General features: G+C 39.0%; 1 protein-coding gene across 1 annotated transcript in view; it reads left to right on the forward strand.

Moving 5' to 3' along the window:
- The window catches only part of LOC148351699 (ryanodine receptor 3), a 168,800-nt gene that overhangs the window by 113,352 nt on the left and 35,594 nt on the right, over positions 1 to 19,854 (forward strand). Inside the window, exons 48-66 of the mRNA XM_088353681.1 lie at positions 514 to 734; positions 883 to 973; positions 2,670 to 2,810; positions 6,639 to 6,802; positions 6,878 to 6,956; positions 9,148 to 9,237; positions 10,289 to 10,435; positions 10,499 to 10,561; positions 10,646 to 10,721; positions 11,117 to 11,240; positions 11,594 to 11,709; positions 11,785 to 11,852; positions 12,894 to 13,015; positions 13,150 to 13,199; positions 14,327 to 14,387; positions 16,305 to 16,543; positions 17,761 to 17,842; positions 17,913 to 18,043; positions 18,312 to 18,635. Coding sequence (XP_088209807.1) covers positions 514 to 734; positions 883 to 973; positions 2,670 to 2,810; positions 6,639 to 6,802; positions 6,878 to 6,956; positions 9,148 to 9,237; positions 10,289 to 10,435; positions 10,499 to 10,561; positions 10,646 to 10,721; positions 11,117 to 11,240; positions 11,594 to 11,709; positions 11,785 to 11,852; positions 12,894 to 13,015; positions 13,150 to 13,199; positions 14,327 to 14,387; positions 16,305 to 16,543; positions 17,761 to 17,842; positions 17,913 to 18,043; positions 18,312 to 18,635 — 2,389 coding nt within the window. The remainder of the gene's footprint in view (positions 1 to 513; positions 735 to 882; positions 974 to 2,669; positions 2,811 to 6,638; positions 6,803 to 6,877; positions 6,957 to 9,147; positions 9,238 to 10,288; positions 10,436 to 10,498; positions 10,562 to 10,645; positions 10,722 to 11,116; positions 11,241 to 11,593; positions 11,710 to 11,784; positions 11,853 to 12,893; positions 13,016 to 13,149; positions 13,200 to 14,326; positions 14,388 to 16,304; positions 16,544 to 17,760; positions 17,843 to 17,912; positions 18,044 to 18,311; positions 18,636 to 19,854) is intronic.

The following is a 19,854-nucleotide window of genomic DNA, read 5'->3' on the forward strand; positions in this document are numbered from 1 at the left end:
GGACCCGGACCCTGCAGGTCTGCAACCAATGTTACGTACCGGTATCATTTTCATTTTCATTTTGCTGGCTGTAGTTTTTGAACTGCGTACTTTATGTTCAGTTAAAATCGCGGTACTCAAAGTAGGGTTTGGGTTAATTTTGTGATTATGTTATATGCTTTAATGTGGGCACATGCGGCCTATATGCAGGTGCGGCTTGTGTAAGTACAAAAGCGGCTATCCTCTTAAAATGTGGTGGGTGCGGCTTATAATCAGGTGCGCTCTATAGTCCTGAATTTACAGTAAATATTCAACCGTCAAAAAAAATAGTTTCTAGTTTTGACCATTGTTTAGACAAAGCTTCTGAAATGGATTTATACTGTATGTTATGGCATTGAATGAGTTCAAAGAAAAATAACATTCAGAATCTGCAGAAAATACTTGCCATTGTAACATGACTTTGTCTTTTTAGCTGTCTAAGCAGTTTGACTCACTCTAGAATTCCTAAGCCAAGCTTTCCCTCCTTCCCTGCAGGAGGGCCTGTGCACGACCGAGACAGCGTTGGCCATGAACCGATATATTGGCTCCGCTATACTCCCCCTGCTCACCCGTTGCGCACCCCTTTTTGCTGGCACCGAGCACCACGCCACGCTCATTGACTCCACCCTGCACACAGTCTACCGGCTCTCCAAGGGCCGCTCCCTCACCAAGGCCCAGAGAGATGCCATTGAGGAGTGCCTGCTTGCCGTTTGCAAGTGAGGACAGCAGAGAAAGCGCAATTATCCGTGTGGATGGGCTCGAGATTGACAATAAATTTCGCCCGGCTTGTCTCTCAAGACAGTGATTGTGGTTAAAAGCAGCAGAGGGGAAGGTGCTCTCATCTATTTCTTGATTTTTCTGCAGGCACCTCCGGCCCTCCATGCTGCAGCAGCTACTGCATCGACTCGTCTTTGATGTACCCTTGTTGACGGAATATTGCAAGATGCCTCTCAGGGTGATAAACCTATTCTTCTTTTTGTTTTTATTTATATTTAAGTCTCTGTTTTGCAGAACCATGCCTCAATATCAGGCCTGTGATCCATGGATCTAAAAATGCTACCATCTTTCAATGTTGCGCAATTCAGATCAAGAGTATTTTCCATAATTTCTCAATCTTTTGTCGCACCTTTTTGATTGACACTTTTACCCCTTTTGGCTAAACACTTTCTTTATTTTATATGTGTTTTTTATAGTTCTAAGACAATTAAAACCTCTCTCCCTCATAAAAAAAAAATATCATACCTGTACTCAAACTGTTGAGCAAAATTATATAATCTAGCAATGGGTAGACTGTTTTGCTTGATTAACAAATTGTTTTTTTCAAATCGGGTTAGAAAATAATTATCAAAATGGGGAATGAGCAAAGAAAATACTCAACCATTTGTTGGATAAAATAATTATCCTTATTTTGGGACAAAGAAACAAGAACATTTTTCACCTTTTGGCTGAACATTTTATTTTAATTGTTTTTTTTTAGTTCTCAGAAAAATCAACTTATTTTCTTAATAAAATTATCAATATTGTGCTTGAATTTTTTTAGGCAAAATTATCTTATCTAGCGACTGGGAGATTGATTTGCTTAATTTAGGTATTTTTTTTCAAACTGGTTAGAAAATAAATATAGGTTTTATGGTGATTTGATTTATACTGGCTTGTGGCATGCTAATGATGCCAGGGAGCCTTGCCTGCAATCCATATTCATGAACAACTGTGTTTGTGGAGTTGTGGCGATGGAGAAGAGATGGGGATTTTGAGGGTTCTGGGAGTCAAAAAAACAAAATATTATGCTTATTTAGATAATATATATCTTATTTTATCTGAGAAACGAGATCAAAATATCTAAAAATAAGAAAAAAAAATCGATTGAGTAAAATGTTCTGCAATTTGGCTAAGACTTAATGGGACGGTGTGTATTATTACTATTTAGCTTTTCAGACTTCATTTCCGGTTGCACATCACAATACGGCGACATATACTGATCAAATAATATACACTATCCCTTCAATTTATTTGTGATGCGCACTGCAAAAAACAAAACAAGAAAAAAAAAACAGTTAGCCCATTGAAAGACAATTCAGCAAAATTTAAGTATCCGTTTCTTATTTTTAGATTAAGAATATGCATTCTACAGTTAAAAAATATATTACTTCAAATAGGCACATGTTTTGCTCATTTAAATAATTTCTTTTTAATTATTTGCACAAAATAATTCTTACAGTAAGCATTACTGTCATCTTATAGATAATATACATTAGCTTTTTTTAGGGATATTGTTCTCATTTTGTTCAAGACACAGGACAAAGAATCTCCTAATGAGAAAATGTTCTGTCTATGAAGTAGGAATTTATTATTTGCAGTGCAATAAACAAGGAAAAGGCATCAGGGTCAAGTACTACTTTTTGTTATAACAAGATTGTTGACTCCACTCAGTCAGTTTTCCAGTTATCAAGCCATAGAATAAAAAAAGACAGAGGCTATGGGATGTGACATGCCTGTAATGTAGAGGACCCACTTTGACTTAGCTACATACAAAACGAGTTTTCCCCGAGCCATACTGGTACATGTGCAGCTTTGCTCACTTTTAGTCTTCTAATAAAAAATGCAATTTGTCATTTCATTGGAAATGATCCTTTTCCCTGTTTGTCCTCCAGCTTCTTACCAATCACTATGAACAAAACTGGAAGTACTATTGCCTTCCATCAGGCTGGGGAAGTTACGGCACGGCCTCAGAGGATGAACTCCAGCTCACCAAGAAAATCTTCTGGGGAGTGTTTGATTCGTTGTCTCAGAAGGTACAACTTTTATGAAGAAAAACGCGACTGGCAACCGAGGCAGCGATATGTTTGTGTATTCAGTGTCATGTGAAAAAGAGTTGTGGCTAAAAAAGAAACAAACCAAAAACAAATAAGAATAACACATTTAATATTGATGCATTTATAAAACTTCAATAAAGCACAAGTTAAATAACGAATGAAAAGATGGCAATCCTTTGTATCCGTATGAAAGTAAAGACATACTTATTAAAAATGTGTTTAACTAAGATAATTTTGTAATTTAGTAGACACTCAAAGTAAGGAGCGAAGACATCTATGTTTTTTTTTAACTTGCAAGAAGAACAGGAGAGGACTGAACAAAATAAATCCTAGCAATGCCAAAATACAAATCTTTTTTAAAAGCACATGCCTGAACCATGTGTTTTTAAAAAATTAAATCACCTAGGTTACAAAAAGCAGATCCATTTAGAGGACAGTAACATTGTTGGCTGATGGTGACAATGAGGTAATCAGTACATAAAAAACAGTGAGGAATAGGACTAACTGGCATCCGGCTAGTTCCACTAAAAATAGGATTGATACCAATGTGTTCTCTGTAGATTCGCTTAACCTAAGGTTAGGGTGATACCAAAAATGTGTTGAAGTGTGTTAAGTATAGAAGTACGTACACATGTAGGTATCTTTGTGACCTGACATATTTATATGTACCTCAAAATAATTTAATACAATTTTACACAATGCAATACGGTAAAATACAGGATGGCCCAAACTTGGCTTAGTGCTTGAATCCCATGGAGGTGTATTATTCTTCAGAACTAGAACATCAGTTGTTATTATTGATTTTGATAATTATTAATATTAATTGAATGGTGATGTATTTATCTAATGTGTTTGGAATTTAGTCCATTACCAGTTTAAACAGACTATAATAGTATATCGATCTGCTTCTAGAATAGCTAATCAGCGCTCATTTACAAGTAGTCTTGAGTAAACCAGTGGAACTGATAATTCATAAAGTATTGTGTTTATTGCTTGATTATCACTTCATCAAGAAAGTTTGAACAAAATAAAACAACATGTCTCACTTGTGCTGATATTGGTATGATCAGGAAGCAATATTAGTATTAAACTGCACTGAAGGTTTGAATAGGTTATGTGTTAAACGTTACGCTATATTTTATATAATTTGATATACATGTTAATGATACATGTGGAAAACACATCTAAAATCATGTGAATTGTGTGTTGTTATTTTTAATATTTCAATTTGGATTATTTGAATACCCCTTTAATTAAACACACTTAAGGATGTTAAAATTCACGGGCAAATTCATAGAACAGTCAACATTTAAATGATCTTGCTCCAAACAAACTTAACTGTAAGGTGACATTCCATACAGTCAATTTTGAAATGATGTATATTAATGTCCAATTTTATTGTTGTAGAGTTAAAATTATGATTGCAAATTTAGAATTTAGAGCTCGGCAAGGCTCCAGTTTGCTCCCTGCTGCTTCTGTTTTGGTGTAATGGGTCAACTGAAAAAGCTGTGCCCGTGAAAGGGCAAATTGCTTCCAAGTATTGCGCTGCGAATCATCATTGGATTAGCCCCCCTTGTATGTAAAACAGGACAATCATAGAACTCCTATGTCAATGCTTAGCAGTTGCTCGACTAAAATGCATATTCTGTCTTTTCACAACCAGAGGGATTACCGGGTTAAAAGACGTAGTCTGTGTAGCTTGTTCTATTCCTATACTTAACACGACATACAGCGCACCGCACTATAGGGCGTACGTGCCCTCTGCTGTGGTTGCGTTACATCACAGGCATGCATCAAGGTGTGCGTTTTTAAAAATTCAACGGAAGCAAAACTGAGTTTAGTTGTTGTTTATTTAAGTATTGATTGTAAAGTAAAACCTACAGATAAGAAAAGAGGAGCTGTTGCATAACAGTGTTTGGAGCTTTCATTTTTTTACCACTAACACATATCAAACAAAACTGTTTAAATCCCGTTTCTGACAAGAACAGTTTCACTGAATTTCCATTGAAAGCTTCACCTACTTCACTTTCAGAGTCACTTTCCCAAAGCTCATACAACAGTCCCGCCAGACACGTTAGCCCAAGCATTGAAAATACATTCTTTTTATTATAATCCACTGAAAGTTTCTGCACCACCATAGACCTGATCCAGGTGGAAAATTACAGTGTTTCATGAAACGAAAGCACCAAGACGATAACGACAACTTTCAACATTGTAGATGCAGAACTGCGTAACCATTCACGAGTACTTCCGCAAACAATGCATTGTGTGTGACGTTACGCGACCTATTCTGCTTGTGTGAAACTTGAGGCGTCCGCACAGGAGAAGGTATAAAAGTCAAATAAGATTGCGAACAAGTCGCATTCAGTAGGAATTCTGAACCATCTCAGAAAAACTTTGGATTTCAACCAAAAATGTTGTAAGTCTTGACTTGGCCAAGGCTGGAACCTGTGACCTCCAGCTGTTTTTTGCAGATGCTTTACATGACACATAGGGGGCAGCGCCACAATTTGAAGAAAATAAGGAACTTTTATGTGAGCCATATTGTCGTGAAAATTCTGGACATTCTTCATGCACTGGAAAATAAAGACAATGGCATTTAATTGAGTATTTGCGAGCCAGACTCTCATTGATCTCTTATTAAAACATTTCCCTTATTTAAAGACAGTGCATAAACACAAAGCAGAAGATGAGAGGCCGTTTGAGAAGTAAATCATAGTTATTTGCTCACGCATATAAGATCATACACTCACACATGGGCAACTAATCTCACATACACACACAGTAATTCCCATGCACAACCACTAAATATAGTATATACTATACTCTCATTCACAATACTATACTCTGACACATATTACTCGTTCGTTGGGGTTGTCCATCGATTCGATGATGACCATCTTCTTTTATTTGTGAGCCTGCTGATGTTTGAACAGGCCGATCCTGGATTGTGGTCGGAGACTCAGGAAAAAGAGGATACCTGCACAATAATGGTGGACACACACATACTACTACACTCTCTCACACATACTAGTAAAATATCCTATGTGGACAGTTATAGTTTGCAGTATTAAACTGGAATTTATCGTGTTCCAACTGGAAGACCCTTTAGATATGCATTTAGTGATTGGGTTACCCACAGATGAGTGTGCATCACCATGGTTACCAAAATAACCCAAAGTAAATCAGCACTTCTAGGTGAGGTGATCATTACAGTAGGTTTGAAAGACCCCTATAATAAAAGCAATTTTAACGATGTGCGAGACATGATAGTAGTGTGTGTGAGAGATTATAAGTGTGAGAGACTCGATAGTATTATGTGTGTGTGAATTTATTAGTGTTTATGTGAGAGTGTATGATGCAGCAGTGTGTGTGAGAGTATAGTAGTGTTTGTGCATGGGTATGACTGTGTCTGTAGGAGAGTGGAGTTGTGCATGTGAGAGAGTATGAAGTTAAATGTAAGGGGGAGTATGATTTACTTCTCAAGCGGCCTCTTGTAGCAGAACACTTCAATGCATACCTTGTGTTTTTGCAAATATGTGGACTCAGCAGATATATCGAAATGCGTGCTCATGAACAAGTCTGTGCTTAGGGCCAGCCTGAAAACATCAATAGGGGAATGGATGATATTGATCGAGAGCCCAAGCATGCTAGCGCTAAGGGCTCTTAAGATAATTCATCATTAATGTCTCTTCTTCAGGCTTCCTCTCTGTCTTGTCGTTGCCTCTTTCTCTTCTGACTTTAAAGAGCGAGCAATGAATGACAATCTTTCAATTAGGTCTAAGCGTTTCTTTCCTTTTCGAGCAGAAATACGATCCCGAGCTGTTCAAAATGGCCATGCCGTGCCTTAGCGCCATCGCCGGAGCCTTGCCACCCGATTATGTGGACGCCGGTGTGGGTGTGACAGTGGACAAGACAGTTTCTGTTAATGTTCATGGCAATTTTGAACCTAAACCAATCACAACTGCGAAGTAAGCCACACCTAAGCCACATTTGTGTTGCACAAAGGGAATCGTGACTAAATAGGCTGCTTTTATTTTTTCCAGTATTGCCCTCCCTGAGAAGCTTGAGCACTTTGTCAACAAGTATGCAGAACATTCTCATGAGAAATGGTCAGCAGAGAAGGTAAGGCGCAAGATGTAGTTAATGCTTGTTTGGGACAATGCTTGGAAACAAGAGAAAGAGAAAATATCATAAATACTTAAGGGGATATTTTGTATTATTTAGTTCCACCAAGTGGTAAAGAAAACGTCATTCATTAAAATCAAAACAATGATTATTCGAATAATAAGCAGAACTAATGGACTGTTACTTTATATGCATTTAAATACTCGTAGAGCAGATAAATAATACACTCTATCCCTTTAATATAAGAAAACTTGTTTGAAGCTCAAGAAAATATTTCTTATTTCAAGGATTGTTCCTTACTTTATGTGAGAAACTAAATAAAATATGTTGAAATGAAAAAACTTAAAAAAAAATAAATATATATATATATATATATATATATATATATATATATATATATATATATATATATATATATATATATATATATATATATATATATATATATATATACCGTAAATTCCGGACAATAGAGCGCACCTGATTATAAGCGGCACCCACCCCTTTTAAGTGATTTTCCACTTTTGTTCTTACACAAGCCGCACCTGTATATAAGCCGCGTGCGCCCGCATTCAATTTTATGACACGATCACAAGTTTAACCAGGCTGTAAGTTCCGCAATTGTGATTTTGTAGAGAATAATTATTCTATATTCTTTATCAATTATCCGCCAAATATTAATGCACTTAACAGTCAACAGGCCAAACACATGCTCCCAGCCGAGAGGCTGATTACGGGTGCTAGACAACCCAAAGGTTAATTGTACACAATTCTAGAACCATGGTTGGCATCATAAATGGAAAATGATACCCGTAATTAACGTATGATGCAGAATTGTAAAGTCCGGGTCCCGTTGAAAGTAATCCAAGGAAACAAAATGTTTATTTCCAAAGTTAAGGGTGGAAAAAGTATATATGCACTATTGTCCGCTGCGACAACAGACAGATCTAGTGGTAACTCAGCTTTACCCCAATTCCCATCAGCCCGCGTTTGCTCCGCCCCTTCTTTTTGATTGGCCCGTAGAACACATAACATAATAAATCTCTAAAATAAATACATTACAAAAATATACAGTTGCAAATACATATTATACATGGTTACAAATATTTACGAAGAAAGACGGTACACCGAGAGAGTTTTCAAAGCTTTAATAATAATAATATAACTTTCATCCCAAACCGTGCCTTTGAAAGGTACCAACACGCTAGTAAGATCACGCTCGCAATGTATCTAACGCGCCTGTCAAAATAAAGCATCCTGCAATTGTGAAATTCACGGTAGAGCGTCCCTCAACCTGCTCCTCATAACTATCACCATCAAGGGCGTCTTCCTCATCGTCGGAACGTACCTTTACTTAACAGACAATGAATGCATAAACTTACAGGTTGCAGTCTTTCTTAGCGCACATATTCTACTGGTCTTAATCTTACCTTTTATACTACAGCGCCGCTGGTGGCCGTTAGAAAAATTACATAAATTGGCCGCTTCACTGAATCAGCCGCAGGGCTGAACATTTGGGAAAAAAGTAGCGGCTTATAGTCCGGAATCTGCCAAGTTGTACTGCAAGAACTAAACTTACCATATTGCAAAAATATTAAACTCATTACCTGTCTTAGCAAATAGTATAAAAAAGCTTTGTTACTTTAAGAAATATTTTCCTTGTACATTATACAAAATGTACCATCTTCTACAATAATTTCACTTATTTTCAATATTAATTTTCTTATTTTAAGGGAAAATTTAAAATATATTTTAATTTTGAAAAACATAGTTTCCAAATTAGACACATTTTCTGGCAATGAGGTAAATTTTATTGCTTGCAGTGTATTCTACAAACACGTTATTAATCGAAATGCTTTGTTTAGACTAGAGGTAGCCCATCCAACATGTTATTGTTTGGAAAACCTTTGGCCTCACTTCCACTATTATAATATCTGCCATCCTAGATAAATGGTCGCACAAAAGCTGCTCTTGTGAGCCCCTTTATCCTCATGACAACAAATTAGCTTGTTTTTTACAATTGCCCCCCTTTGTTTAATGCTCACTTCCACATGATTCATTGTTGCCTCCGCAATAAGAAGCAAACCGCTACGTAGAAGAAAATCCAAAAGTATAATTGTGTGGAGGATACAAGGGAACAATAGCCAAAATGCATTATCCATCACAATCCGCTGCAATTGTTCTTCAGGTGCTACTTGGGTGGAAATACGGAGACTCGGTGGATGAGAAGGCTAAAATTCACCCTCAGCTCAGGACGTACAAAGCTCTCACGGAAAAGGTAGTAAATATATGCTTTAATGGTATTCCCAAGTTCTCTTTTTGAATTATCAGAATAGTACTTTTTTTAAGAGATAATGCATTTGGGAGACAGCCTGTCTTTGTCATCCTGAGCTGTGATGTCATCAGAGGAACACCAGCTCCCTACCAAACTAGTCACCATAAACACCAGGACCCGACCAAACCAGTCACCATATTTCTTTACCTCTTCGTAGAAGAGGTTATGAGTGTTTTAAGTACTAGTTTTCGTAGTTTTTGTGGAGAATGTCCAGGTGTTGTGTCGCTGGTGGATAAAGTGATGGGACAACAAAGGGCGAGCAGCCAAAAAAGGGCCATATGGCTAAAAAACACATGGAAAGCTGCAGACAAGGGGCTTACCAGGATTTATCGGTAAAACGTTGACTCTGCAAAAGCAAATATCGCCTACCTCCAAGCAAAAGGGACTATATGCAATCACTATTTCCCATAGAGAGGCTAAAAAATCCAACCCAACCCAAACAAGCCCGGGGTATTAAAGCCCGGCCCGGCCCAAGTCCGACAAATTAATTTGATTTGAGGGATAGAGCCCAAAGCAAACCAACTTGTCATCTTTTATTTGTGACGGGGATGAAAGAGGTGTTTTAGGCGGAATATGCCTAAAAATAAGTCAGAGAGATAGAAACCCAGCCTGGACCAAATCCAAATGTAATGATTGAGAGTTTAGGGCTCAGGCCTAAGATCTTACCACTAGGTCACAACAATCCTTGTCTGTTTCAAAGGTCACCTCCCATGTTATGTTGACGGTATGCACCATTATTAAAGTGTCGCGTTCCTCCAATGACGTATCAGCTCTACCGTAAACAAGCCAGATGGGTTGAGAATAGATTTCTCAAGTTCCCTCGTGCATGGAATATTTCGTAATATATTTACATAATTGTAGGCAGGAACATGACACATTTTGTGCCTAACTGATAAAAAATTTGTTTGGGAAAATCTTACATATTGAGAATTTTCCAAAAAGTCCTGATGTAAGGAAATAAAAATGAGATTCTTTGTTACCTCTGGATTTTAAGGAGAAGGAGATTTACAGATGGCCAATCAGGGAGTCTTTGAAGAGCATGTTGGCAATGGGTTGGAGCGTTGACCGAGCCAGAGATGGAGAGAGCTTGTCTCAACACAGGGAGAATGAAAAAATACGCAAGATTTCTCAAGCCTCGCAGGTGGGATAAAAAAATTGAACGTCTATCATTTAACAGTTTGATACATTTTTTAAACATTTCTAGGCAAATGGTTTTAATCCAAGCCCAGTAGACACGAGCAATGTGATCCTCTCCAGAGAGCTGCAAGTAAGTGACCAGTTAATTGCAAATACAGTTTACAAAAACCCAACTGAGACACGGAATTTCTGATGATTTGTTCTTTCGTCCAAGGGAATGGTTGAGGTGGTGGCTGAGAATTACCATAACATCTGGGCCAAAAGGAAAAAAAGTGACCTTGGAAGTCGAGGTGAATTTAGAAATATCAAAATATCACGAGAATGGTATAATTACCTGTTCCTACACCCCTAAACCCTTTCAATCTTTGCAAGGGGAAACATGTTTTATTTGTGTTGTTTCATGTCTGAAACTTCCTGCTAGTCAACTTCGAAATATTTTGACATCACTGCTTTTTTTGACTGAGCTGATTAGTACTTTCAGCTTTTATCTTCCCTTTAAGTGAAAGTCCTTTATCAAATAGGTCTAACAATTAGAAAAGGTCTTTCTTATATCACTTATACCCACATGAGGAAATAATTATTTATTAGTACCTGGTGGAATGCTGTCCAGGATTATTATTCTGCACCTCCATCTTTCGAGTCGTATACTTCAAAATCCGTGACTCATTGTTAATTTTGCTTTTAGGCGGAGGTACACACCCTTTGCTGGTGCCTTATGAAACGCTGACAGCTAAGGAAAAAGCTCGGGATCGAGAGAAGGCTCAAGATCTCTTCCGTTTCCTGCAAATCAGTGGCTACGGCGTTACGAGGTAAACACAAACGCAGAGCTGCCCAACATTGAAAATCATTTTTCAGAATGGATAAAGACAATTTTGAACACTTTTTCCCAATAGTATTTAATTGCGCCATTTTTAAGTGGCCTTGAAGCAGGTTTTTGCAAACTTTGGAATATAATAGAATAGAATAGAATAGAATTGAATAGAATTGAATAGAATAGAATAGAATAGAACAGAATAGAATGGGATACGAACATGATACAATATGATGCGATACGATACGATAGAAAGCAATGTAATTGTCTGTATTGTCATTGGTAACAATGTGAGAGTAGGCATGGCACTCCAGAAAACACGTAACCTTCACCCTATGTCTGGTGTTTCAGAAGTCTGAGGGACTCTGAGCAGGACTCCTCATCTATGGAGAAAAGGTTCGCTTACAGGTTCCTCAAGAAGCTGCTTAAATATGTGGACTCTGCCCAGGAGTTTATCTCCCACCTCGGTATGACATAAGGTGAGCCCATTAAGATTGTTTGATGGAAATTCTGATATTTTGTTTTATTTTTATGTCATCCAGAGGCCATGGCTGCCAGTGGCAAAACAGACAGGTCACCTCATGAGCAAGAAATCAAGTTTTTTGCCAAAGTAAGTGTTGTCTTGTATAAATGTAGTTCTCATGAAAATAGTATTGGTGAGGAACATCTGATGTGGTTTGTGTCTGGTCAGGCACTTGGAGATCTCCAAATGAATTAACGTAATGTGCAGCTTAACACAAGGGTCTTGGCATTGGGACCAAATCGAAAAACTTTCATCTAAACTAAACATTCCTGCTGCTTCCAGGTTGCTTGTTTCTTCAGCGACCTTTATCGCTGTTAGCTTGAAGTCGGAAGTTTTTCCATCCAATTTTAAGTCTTGCGTGAAGTACAGGCAAGGCAAAGCCAATCACATTGCTCATATGCATTTGCTTTAACTGTTTCTGTACTGCTAGGTGAACAAGATGTCTTTCGCTCAATCGTTTTCTTTTTTTGGGGGGGGGGACAGCATGATATTTGTGGGGACAAAATAGTGATTCCTCGATATTGGTGGGGACATGTCTCCTTCGTCCAAGTCAAAATGACACCCTTGGCTTTTTCATCACGTTTTGTTTAAAAAAAAACATTTTTTAATACCGTATACTTATAGATTAAGCATAGACAAGCCTGGTCATGTGTCTGATGAATCACAGGTTCAGGTTTCAATTTTTGGACTGGCGTGACGTCATCCACTTCGCTACAAGCACCCCTAGGGCATCATGTTTATCTGTTAATAAACAACAGGGTAGACTGCTGGAAGTGTGAATTTCCCTACGGGGATGAATAAAGTATCTATCTATCTATCTATCTATCTATCTAGACAACTTGCTTTTTTGAAGTGTCTCTGTCTCGATAAAGACGACAGCCAAACAAAGTTTTTGTTCCTGGTCAGTCCTATTCCGACGTTTTTTTTTTAAACTTAACAATTACCTATTTATCAATGCTTTATTTCACATGGAGCAGTAAGAAATATATTACTGTGCTGAGAATCCGCAAATGCAGGATAAGGCAAGTACTTTTCTTCCCTCATGGCAAAGGCAAATAGTTAGACAGCCTCACCTGCTCCCCCATATTGCATGTGACTGCAATTTCTATACCTATTTTGCTTCACCAGGTTCTTCTCCCGCTCATTGACCAATACTTCAAGAATCACTCCCTCTACTTTCTGTCTTCACCAAACCAGAACCTAAGCAGCAGCGGCTATGCGTCCAACAAGGAGAAAGAAATGGTCACCAGGTCTTCACTCTTTCGCACAGCATGCCAGGAACAATTGTTGCATGTTGACACGTTAGATTGAATGCCTTCTTTCTGGCTCCTTATTCTCTGTAACTTTCTGCATTTCTTCCCTTTTCTAACTTTCATACAACCAGCTTGTTTTGTAAACTGGCAGCTCTTGTCAGACATAGGATCTCTCTCTTTGGTAAGATGCCTTCCTACACGTGTCTTGCGTTTTTTATGTTTGTGTGTGAGCTTGTATGTTCTGCAAATCAATATTTCTGATCTAAATTTCAATTGTAAACTGTCAAAACCCACTCAGGGTAGTGTGGAAGCACAGTGCAGAAATAGATCATTACAGTAAACTGTGGTGTTTTCATCGTGCCAGGGTTCGGTACACTGAAAGTCGAGTAGCAAGGTAACAGTATCTAGAACACCAGAGGCGAGAATTGTGATCCCAGAGGTAGGTGGGGGTCAGGAATCTAGTTAACCCAAGGAGGCGACTGTCCAGAAATTGATTAGGGGCGCTCGTGATACAGAAGTACAGACAGGGATTTGATACGCTGAAAATGATACAAGGGTGCTTGGGACAAGGAAGACTATCAACTAGCAGGAAACCAGGGTTTCCAAGTACCAATAAAGGGAAGAGGATGAGTTATGATGGAAGTTAAAACCCTCTGGAAATCAGAACAAGCGACCAAAGCTATGAGGATGAATACTGAACCTGGAAGTGAGTGGGGAAATAAATGTAAAGTTTGGAGGGATAAGAGATGGGAGAGCGAGAGAGAGAAATCTACAGAGAAACCGGAACCTGAGTGCAGGATCCCAACATAAATTGAACAAACCTCTTTTAAAGTATAATGTAGTTACATTAATTGAATATTTTGATTTATTTTTATAGTATTGTCATTGTTCATCCAAATAGGTTTTTTTTCTTTGGTAAACCATGTAAAACAAATTGATTACAAACGGGTTAAAACTTACAAAACATGCATGTCAGGTTAATTGGCTGGTCCAAATTGTCCCTAAGTGTGAGTGAGTTGTCCATCTCTGTGTGACTGGCTGGCAACCAGTTCGGATGTCCCCTGCCCACTGCTCGAAGACAGCTGGGATGGGCTCCAGCGTCCCCGTGACCCTACTGAGGATAGGCGGTGCAGATAATGGATAGATGGATGGCCCGACCCAGTTTACTCACTCCATTTATTGAAAGTCAAATTGACAATATGCGCACACTTTTATATTTGTAACGGTCTATTAAAGCAGGTATATTGTGGAGCCCAATAGAAAAAAACATTGTAAAACTATAAACAATGCTTAATTCTATTTTTCCAGGAAGTGACTCCACTACGATGGTGAGCTGTTTGCATATCCTGGCTCACACATTGGACACCAGGTGAGTCTAAACCTAAAATTTAAGCTTATATTCAGATTAATGACACTTCAGTGCATCAAGCACAGTTTTATTAAACATTGAAGACCTTGTCAAGGGTGTTCAGTGCATGAGAACTGAACCTTCCATATGTATTGCATCCTTATTAAAATATATTTGTCATGAAGTCTTCTGATTGGTGTAGTCTTACTGGAGTCCATGGCATTAGCAAAGAGCGTGCTCTGGCATTTAATCAAACAAGCAAGTTGCATGCGGCATATGAAGCTCTAGGCTTACAATGCGCTACTTGTTAATGCAGCTCACACATAATGGTGGCGTCTTGCCTTTCATTTCTCCTTTCTACTGGGACACATTAAGGCCTTGATATTCATTTGGCTATGCTATGAATGATGAAATGGTGAAAAAAAAACACTAATTGTATTTAAGCTTGGCAGACTGTACTGTACACGTGTTCAATGAATGCATTTATGTGATTTTTTTTTTAAATGAATCACGCGTGTTTTGGCGCAAGAGGCAGTGAGGAGGATGCCTCACATTTTATGTATATATCGCTGTTTCCCAACTTTTTTTTTTTGAGTCAAGGTACATCTTTTTTGGGAATAAACCTCAAGGCACTCACTTATTTTAACCAAGTAAGTGGGTGCTATTGTTCAGGCTCACAACTGTTCTGGCTGGGACATTTGTATACAACCCAGGTTAGAACTTCCACAATCTGTCAAACTTTGGCCGAATAGCAACATTTTGTTTCATTGGACTGGATTTATCAGGTTTTAGTGAGTAAAATGCCTTTACATTTTTTGGGTACTGTAATTAATAAACTTACCAGAGCATGTGGATATGTACAAATCCACCAATTGTGAATTAGAGCATATTGTATGTATGTTATAATTTTACAACACTGGGCAATTGTGGTTGTCAAAATAGTCATGTTCTATATTTACTACGTACCTTTCTAGGAAATGTAGTCTAAATAGACAGTAGATTTACGTTTATATGTATTTCTAAATTACACACGTTTCTTCTAATTTCCAGGCAACATATGTGTAGGGTTTATATTTAAGATTTTTCAAGTTTTATTATGTTCTAACATTGTTTTTTTTCTTTAGGAAAAAAAGAAAAATAATACTTAAAATGAGAAAAGATTGGGCAGCACGGCGGGGCAGTGGTTAGTGCGTGTTCGGCACAGGTCTGATGTCATGAGATCGAACCTCCTATGTGGGGTTTGCATGTTCTCCCCGTGCTTGCGTGGGCACTCCGGTTTCCTCCCACATTCCAAAAACATGCATGTTAGGTTAATTGGCCGGTCTGAATTGTCCCTAGGTGTGAATGAGCGAGTGAATTGTCTGTCCATGTGTGCCCTGCGACTGGCTCGCAACCAGTTCCGGGTGTTTACTGCCCACTGCCCACTGCCCACCGCCCGAAGATAGCTGGGATGGGCTCCAGCACCCCCGCGACCCTACTGAGGATAAGCGGTGCAGATAATGGATGGATGAGCAAAGATCATCTTCACGATTAGCAAAATCATATGCAAAATTTTGATTCTAAATGATTGATTTAATTGTTTGTGCTCTAGTGTAATCTTAAACAGTGTTATCAAACAAAAAAGTTGTTAAATATATGTTCCTGTACTAACTCGAGAGCAGATAATTGGCTCAATTATGAAAAGAAAAGGAATCTACAGCCACCTACTGATATGGATGAATGTTACTTAGTCGATCAATGGAAGTAAGCAGATATACTGACCAGTGGCCTTTTTCTTTTTTTTTGCAAGAATAAAATCGGGCAATTTCCTGCGGCACAGTAGACGAGGTGTCCCGGCACACCAAAGTGCCCCGGCACACTGGTGCTAAACACAGCTTTATATCATATCAATACAGTCAATTGTTTTTTTATTGAACAGGTTGTTTTCCTTTTTGGCAGGACGGTGATGAAGTCCGGCTCTGAGTCGGTTCGAGTCGGACTGAGGACGTTCTTTGAGAACGCTGCAGAGGACCTTGAGAGGACATTTGAGAATCTCAAGCTAGGAAAGTTTACTCACTCGCGCTCTCAGATGAAAGGCGTCTCGCAGAACATCAACTACACTACTGTGGCGCTGTTGCCCATCCTGACCGCTCTGTTTGAACACATCACGCAACATCACTTCGGCGTTGACTTGCTTTGTAAGATCTCTTGGTTACCACTTCGTTTGCACAGCAAATGTTAAGTTCCTGCACGTCATTAACCAGTATTTAAAGGGACATTGTGTGTTATTTATCACCACCTAAAGGTAAAAAAAAACTCAATTTGTTCAAAAATAACCAATATTGATTTAAATCATTAGCGAAAATACATGAACAATAATATATACATGCATTTTTTAAACACTGACTGGTCAAGAAATGAGTATTTATTTCACATAATATTTGCCTGCCATCTTGTTGCTATGGGTACCCCCCAAAAATATAAACTTATGAAAGGCCAGGCAAAAAAATGAGGATAAAAATGGTGCAGATTGGTCACTTTGAATCTCGGTATTGTCGTATCTTCCTCATGCTTTTTAGACCTAATTTTTGGTTGCACTACACATTACAGCGACCTCTAGTGGTCCAGTATTACACAGTGTCCCTTTAAAAACATTAAAAGTCATTGGATTCTTCCTGATGAAGTAAAGTTCTTAAAATGACCCAGAATTCCTTAAAATACATACAACTGATGTTGAACAAAATGGGTAAATGTTTTTACTTACAGTTACCATAAGTATTGTGTGCAATTGATCAACAGTGTGTATGTTAAAAACATAGGTAATTGTGGGTATTTAGATGAAGAAATGGCTTCAGATTAATTAATGTACTTGCTTCATAATCCAAATATCGACAGCTCTGAAGTTAAAACATAAAAATGTTCTGTTTTCGTTTTCATCATTAAATGCCAACAAAACACTGATGCCATCTAATAGCAGACAATTGCTTCAGTCGTGAGTAAATGTCTCATTCTTTTTAAAATAGCAATTAACTTCATAAAATGGTCCAAATAATCACCTAACAGATGTATCGACATTTGTATTTGGCAAGTATATTGTCCCACTTTTATTTTGAATAACTCTGAAAATTGGGACACACTATAACGAAACTTTCATGTAGACCACATCCATCTTAGGAATTAAGATATGTTTCTATTACAAATTTCTCGTGGCTGTTTAGTTTATTATTTGTAGGAAGTTATGGGTACAAATTTGGATTTCACAATTCACCAGTTGGTCACTACTGTTATTTATCAGTGTTGGCTACTTCTAAATTCAAATTTTCAAATTGTCAATTCTTCAAATATAGATATATTGAATCGATTCAATTTATTTCCCCGCCATAGTAGCAAATGATTTTCTTCTTTACTGTTCCAGTGGATGATGTCCAAGTCTCCTGCTATCGGATTCTGACCAGCCTTTATGCTCTGGGGACTGGGAAAAACATTTACGTAGAAAGGTACCCCCATGTTTACATGTTATATTACTCTATGAAAAGTGTATATACTTGTCTTGTCACATCCCCCCAGGCAACTACCAGCTCTAGGACAATGTCTGGCTACCCTGGCTGGGGCCATGCCGGTGGCTTTCCTGGAGCCCACGCTAAACATGTACAACCCCTTCTCAGTCTTTACCACCAAAAGTGTGCGAGAACGATCCAGTAAGTGTTCATGTGTGTTCTTCTAACATGGTGCAAAATTAGTTTTAATTCCTTATGCTGTATTTTCCACACAGTAAAGCGCCCCAGATTATAAGATGCACTCCCAAAATATAGTTTTTTTTGTGATTATTTTTTTATATATGAGGGGCACTGGACTATGAGGTGCACCATCAAATTTCTGGTGATTTAAGGGTTTTTAGGTGCACCTTATAGCCGGGAAACTATGGTGAAACCAATTTTGAAAAAACGTATAATCTTCACCCTTTAGTTATTGGCATCCCGGATTCAGTTGAACTAATGTGTCCGGGGATGCCCCGTCTCGACGGGCTCATCAAGGACATCAACGACATGGCTGAATCTGGAGCGCGGTACACCGAGATGCCCCATGTGATTGAGGTGGTCTTGCCCATGCTTTGTAACTACCTGTCCTACTGGTGGGAGAAGGGGCCAGAAAACCAGCTGGCCGGTGGGAATGGCACGTGCTGTGCTACTGTCACCTCAGAGCACCTTAGTGTCATCCTTGGCAACATCCTGAAGATCCTCAACAACAACTTGGGAATCGATGAGGCATCATGGATGAAGAGGATTGCGGGTGAGTACATTGCATTTAATCATAACTCGTAGCTTTAAACTTTGATGTCATTGATAACTGTCGCGAACATAGTTTAAAAGATAAGATATAGAAAAGATCTAAAAAAGAAAATAAGGTAAAAAGAATGTCAGAATAAAGAGGGAATAATATTCATAAAATGGAGCTTGGAGAATGGCAGTTGTAAGTGCTTTGCAACAACAGTGCAATGCAAATTGGTAAAATTAGCTGCAACAAAAATCCCCAAATAAGTCAAAAAGTAATATATGAATACACATTTTTCTATACTTAGGCAAGATATATATTTTTTATCTTATGCACTTGTTTCACCATCGCCCTCTGCCATGAGGCAAGATAATTTCTCCCTCACCATGTCAGGAAGGACCAGAACAGAGCAGGGGACCCCAGAGCATTCGTTACAAGTCTTTATTTGGGGAAGCATAAGGGTTAGCGGGAAACACGATGACCGTCGAACGTCAGCAGCAACGTCGTGAAGACAACTTCGGAAGACGTAGCTAATCGTAGCGTGGGACGGAAGCAGGTCGGATCGGAGGCAGGCAGGCAGAATCAGGTAAACAAGAAGGCACAGGTAATCAGGAGAGTCTTACGGGGTACAGAAGTAATCCTCCGACAAAGAGTTCTCCGCGTAACGCGTTTAAAAAGGGAGCATTAACCAATCAGGAAGCACATTCCAGCACGCCACATGATTACCCCAGGTGGCTCCACTTGGGTAATCATGACAGAACCCCCCCCTCAAGGAACGGCTCCAGAAGTTCCCCAGGAAAAAAAAAAAATAAACCCACGGCACGTCACAGGGTAACACAGGAAAATCAGGAGAGTCAACTCAGAAGAGTCGGACTCAGGGGGGGTCGGATTCAGAAGAGTCGGACTCAGGGGGGTCGGATTCAGAAGACTCGGACTCAGGGCGGGCATGTTCAGAAGACTCGTTCTCAGGGCGGACATGTTCAGAAGACTCGTACTCAGGGCGGACAGGTTCAGAAGACTCGGACTCAGGGCGGACAGGTTCAGAAGAGTCGGACTCAGGACGGACAGGTTCAGAAGAGTCTGACTCAGGGCGGACAGGTTCAGAAGAGTCGGACTCAGGGCGGGCAGGTTCAGAAGAGTCGGACTCTGGGCGGGCAGGTTCAGAAGAGTCGGAGTCGAACAGGCAGGCAGCGGAGTCGAACAGGCAGGCATGGGAGTCGAACAGGCAGGCATGGGA

This window comes from Urocampus carinirostris, chromosome 15 (assembly GCF_059441175.1).
Source record: "Urocampus carinirostris isolate Australia breed hairy pipefish chromosome 15, RoL_Ucar_1.0, whole genome shotgun sequence".
Lineage (NCBI taxonomy): Eukaryota > Metazoa > Chordata > Actinopteri > Syngnathiformes > Syngnathidae > Urocampus > Urocampus carinirostris.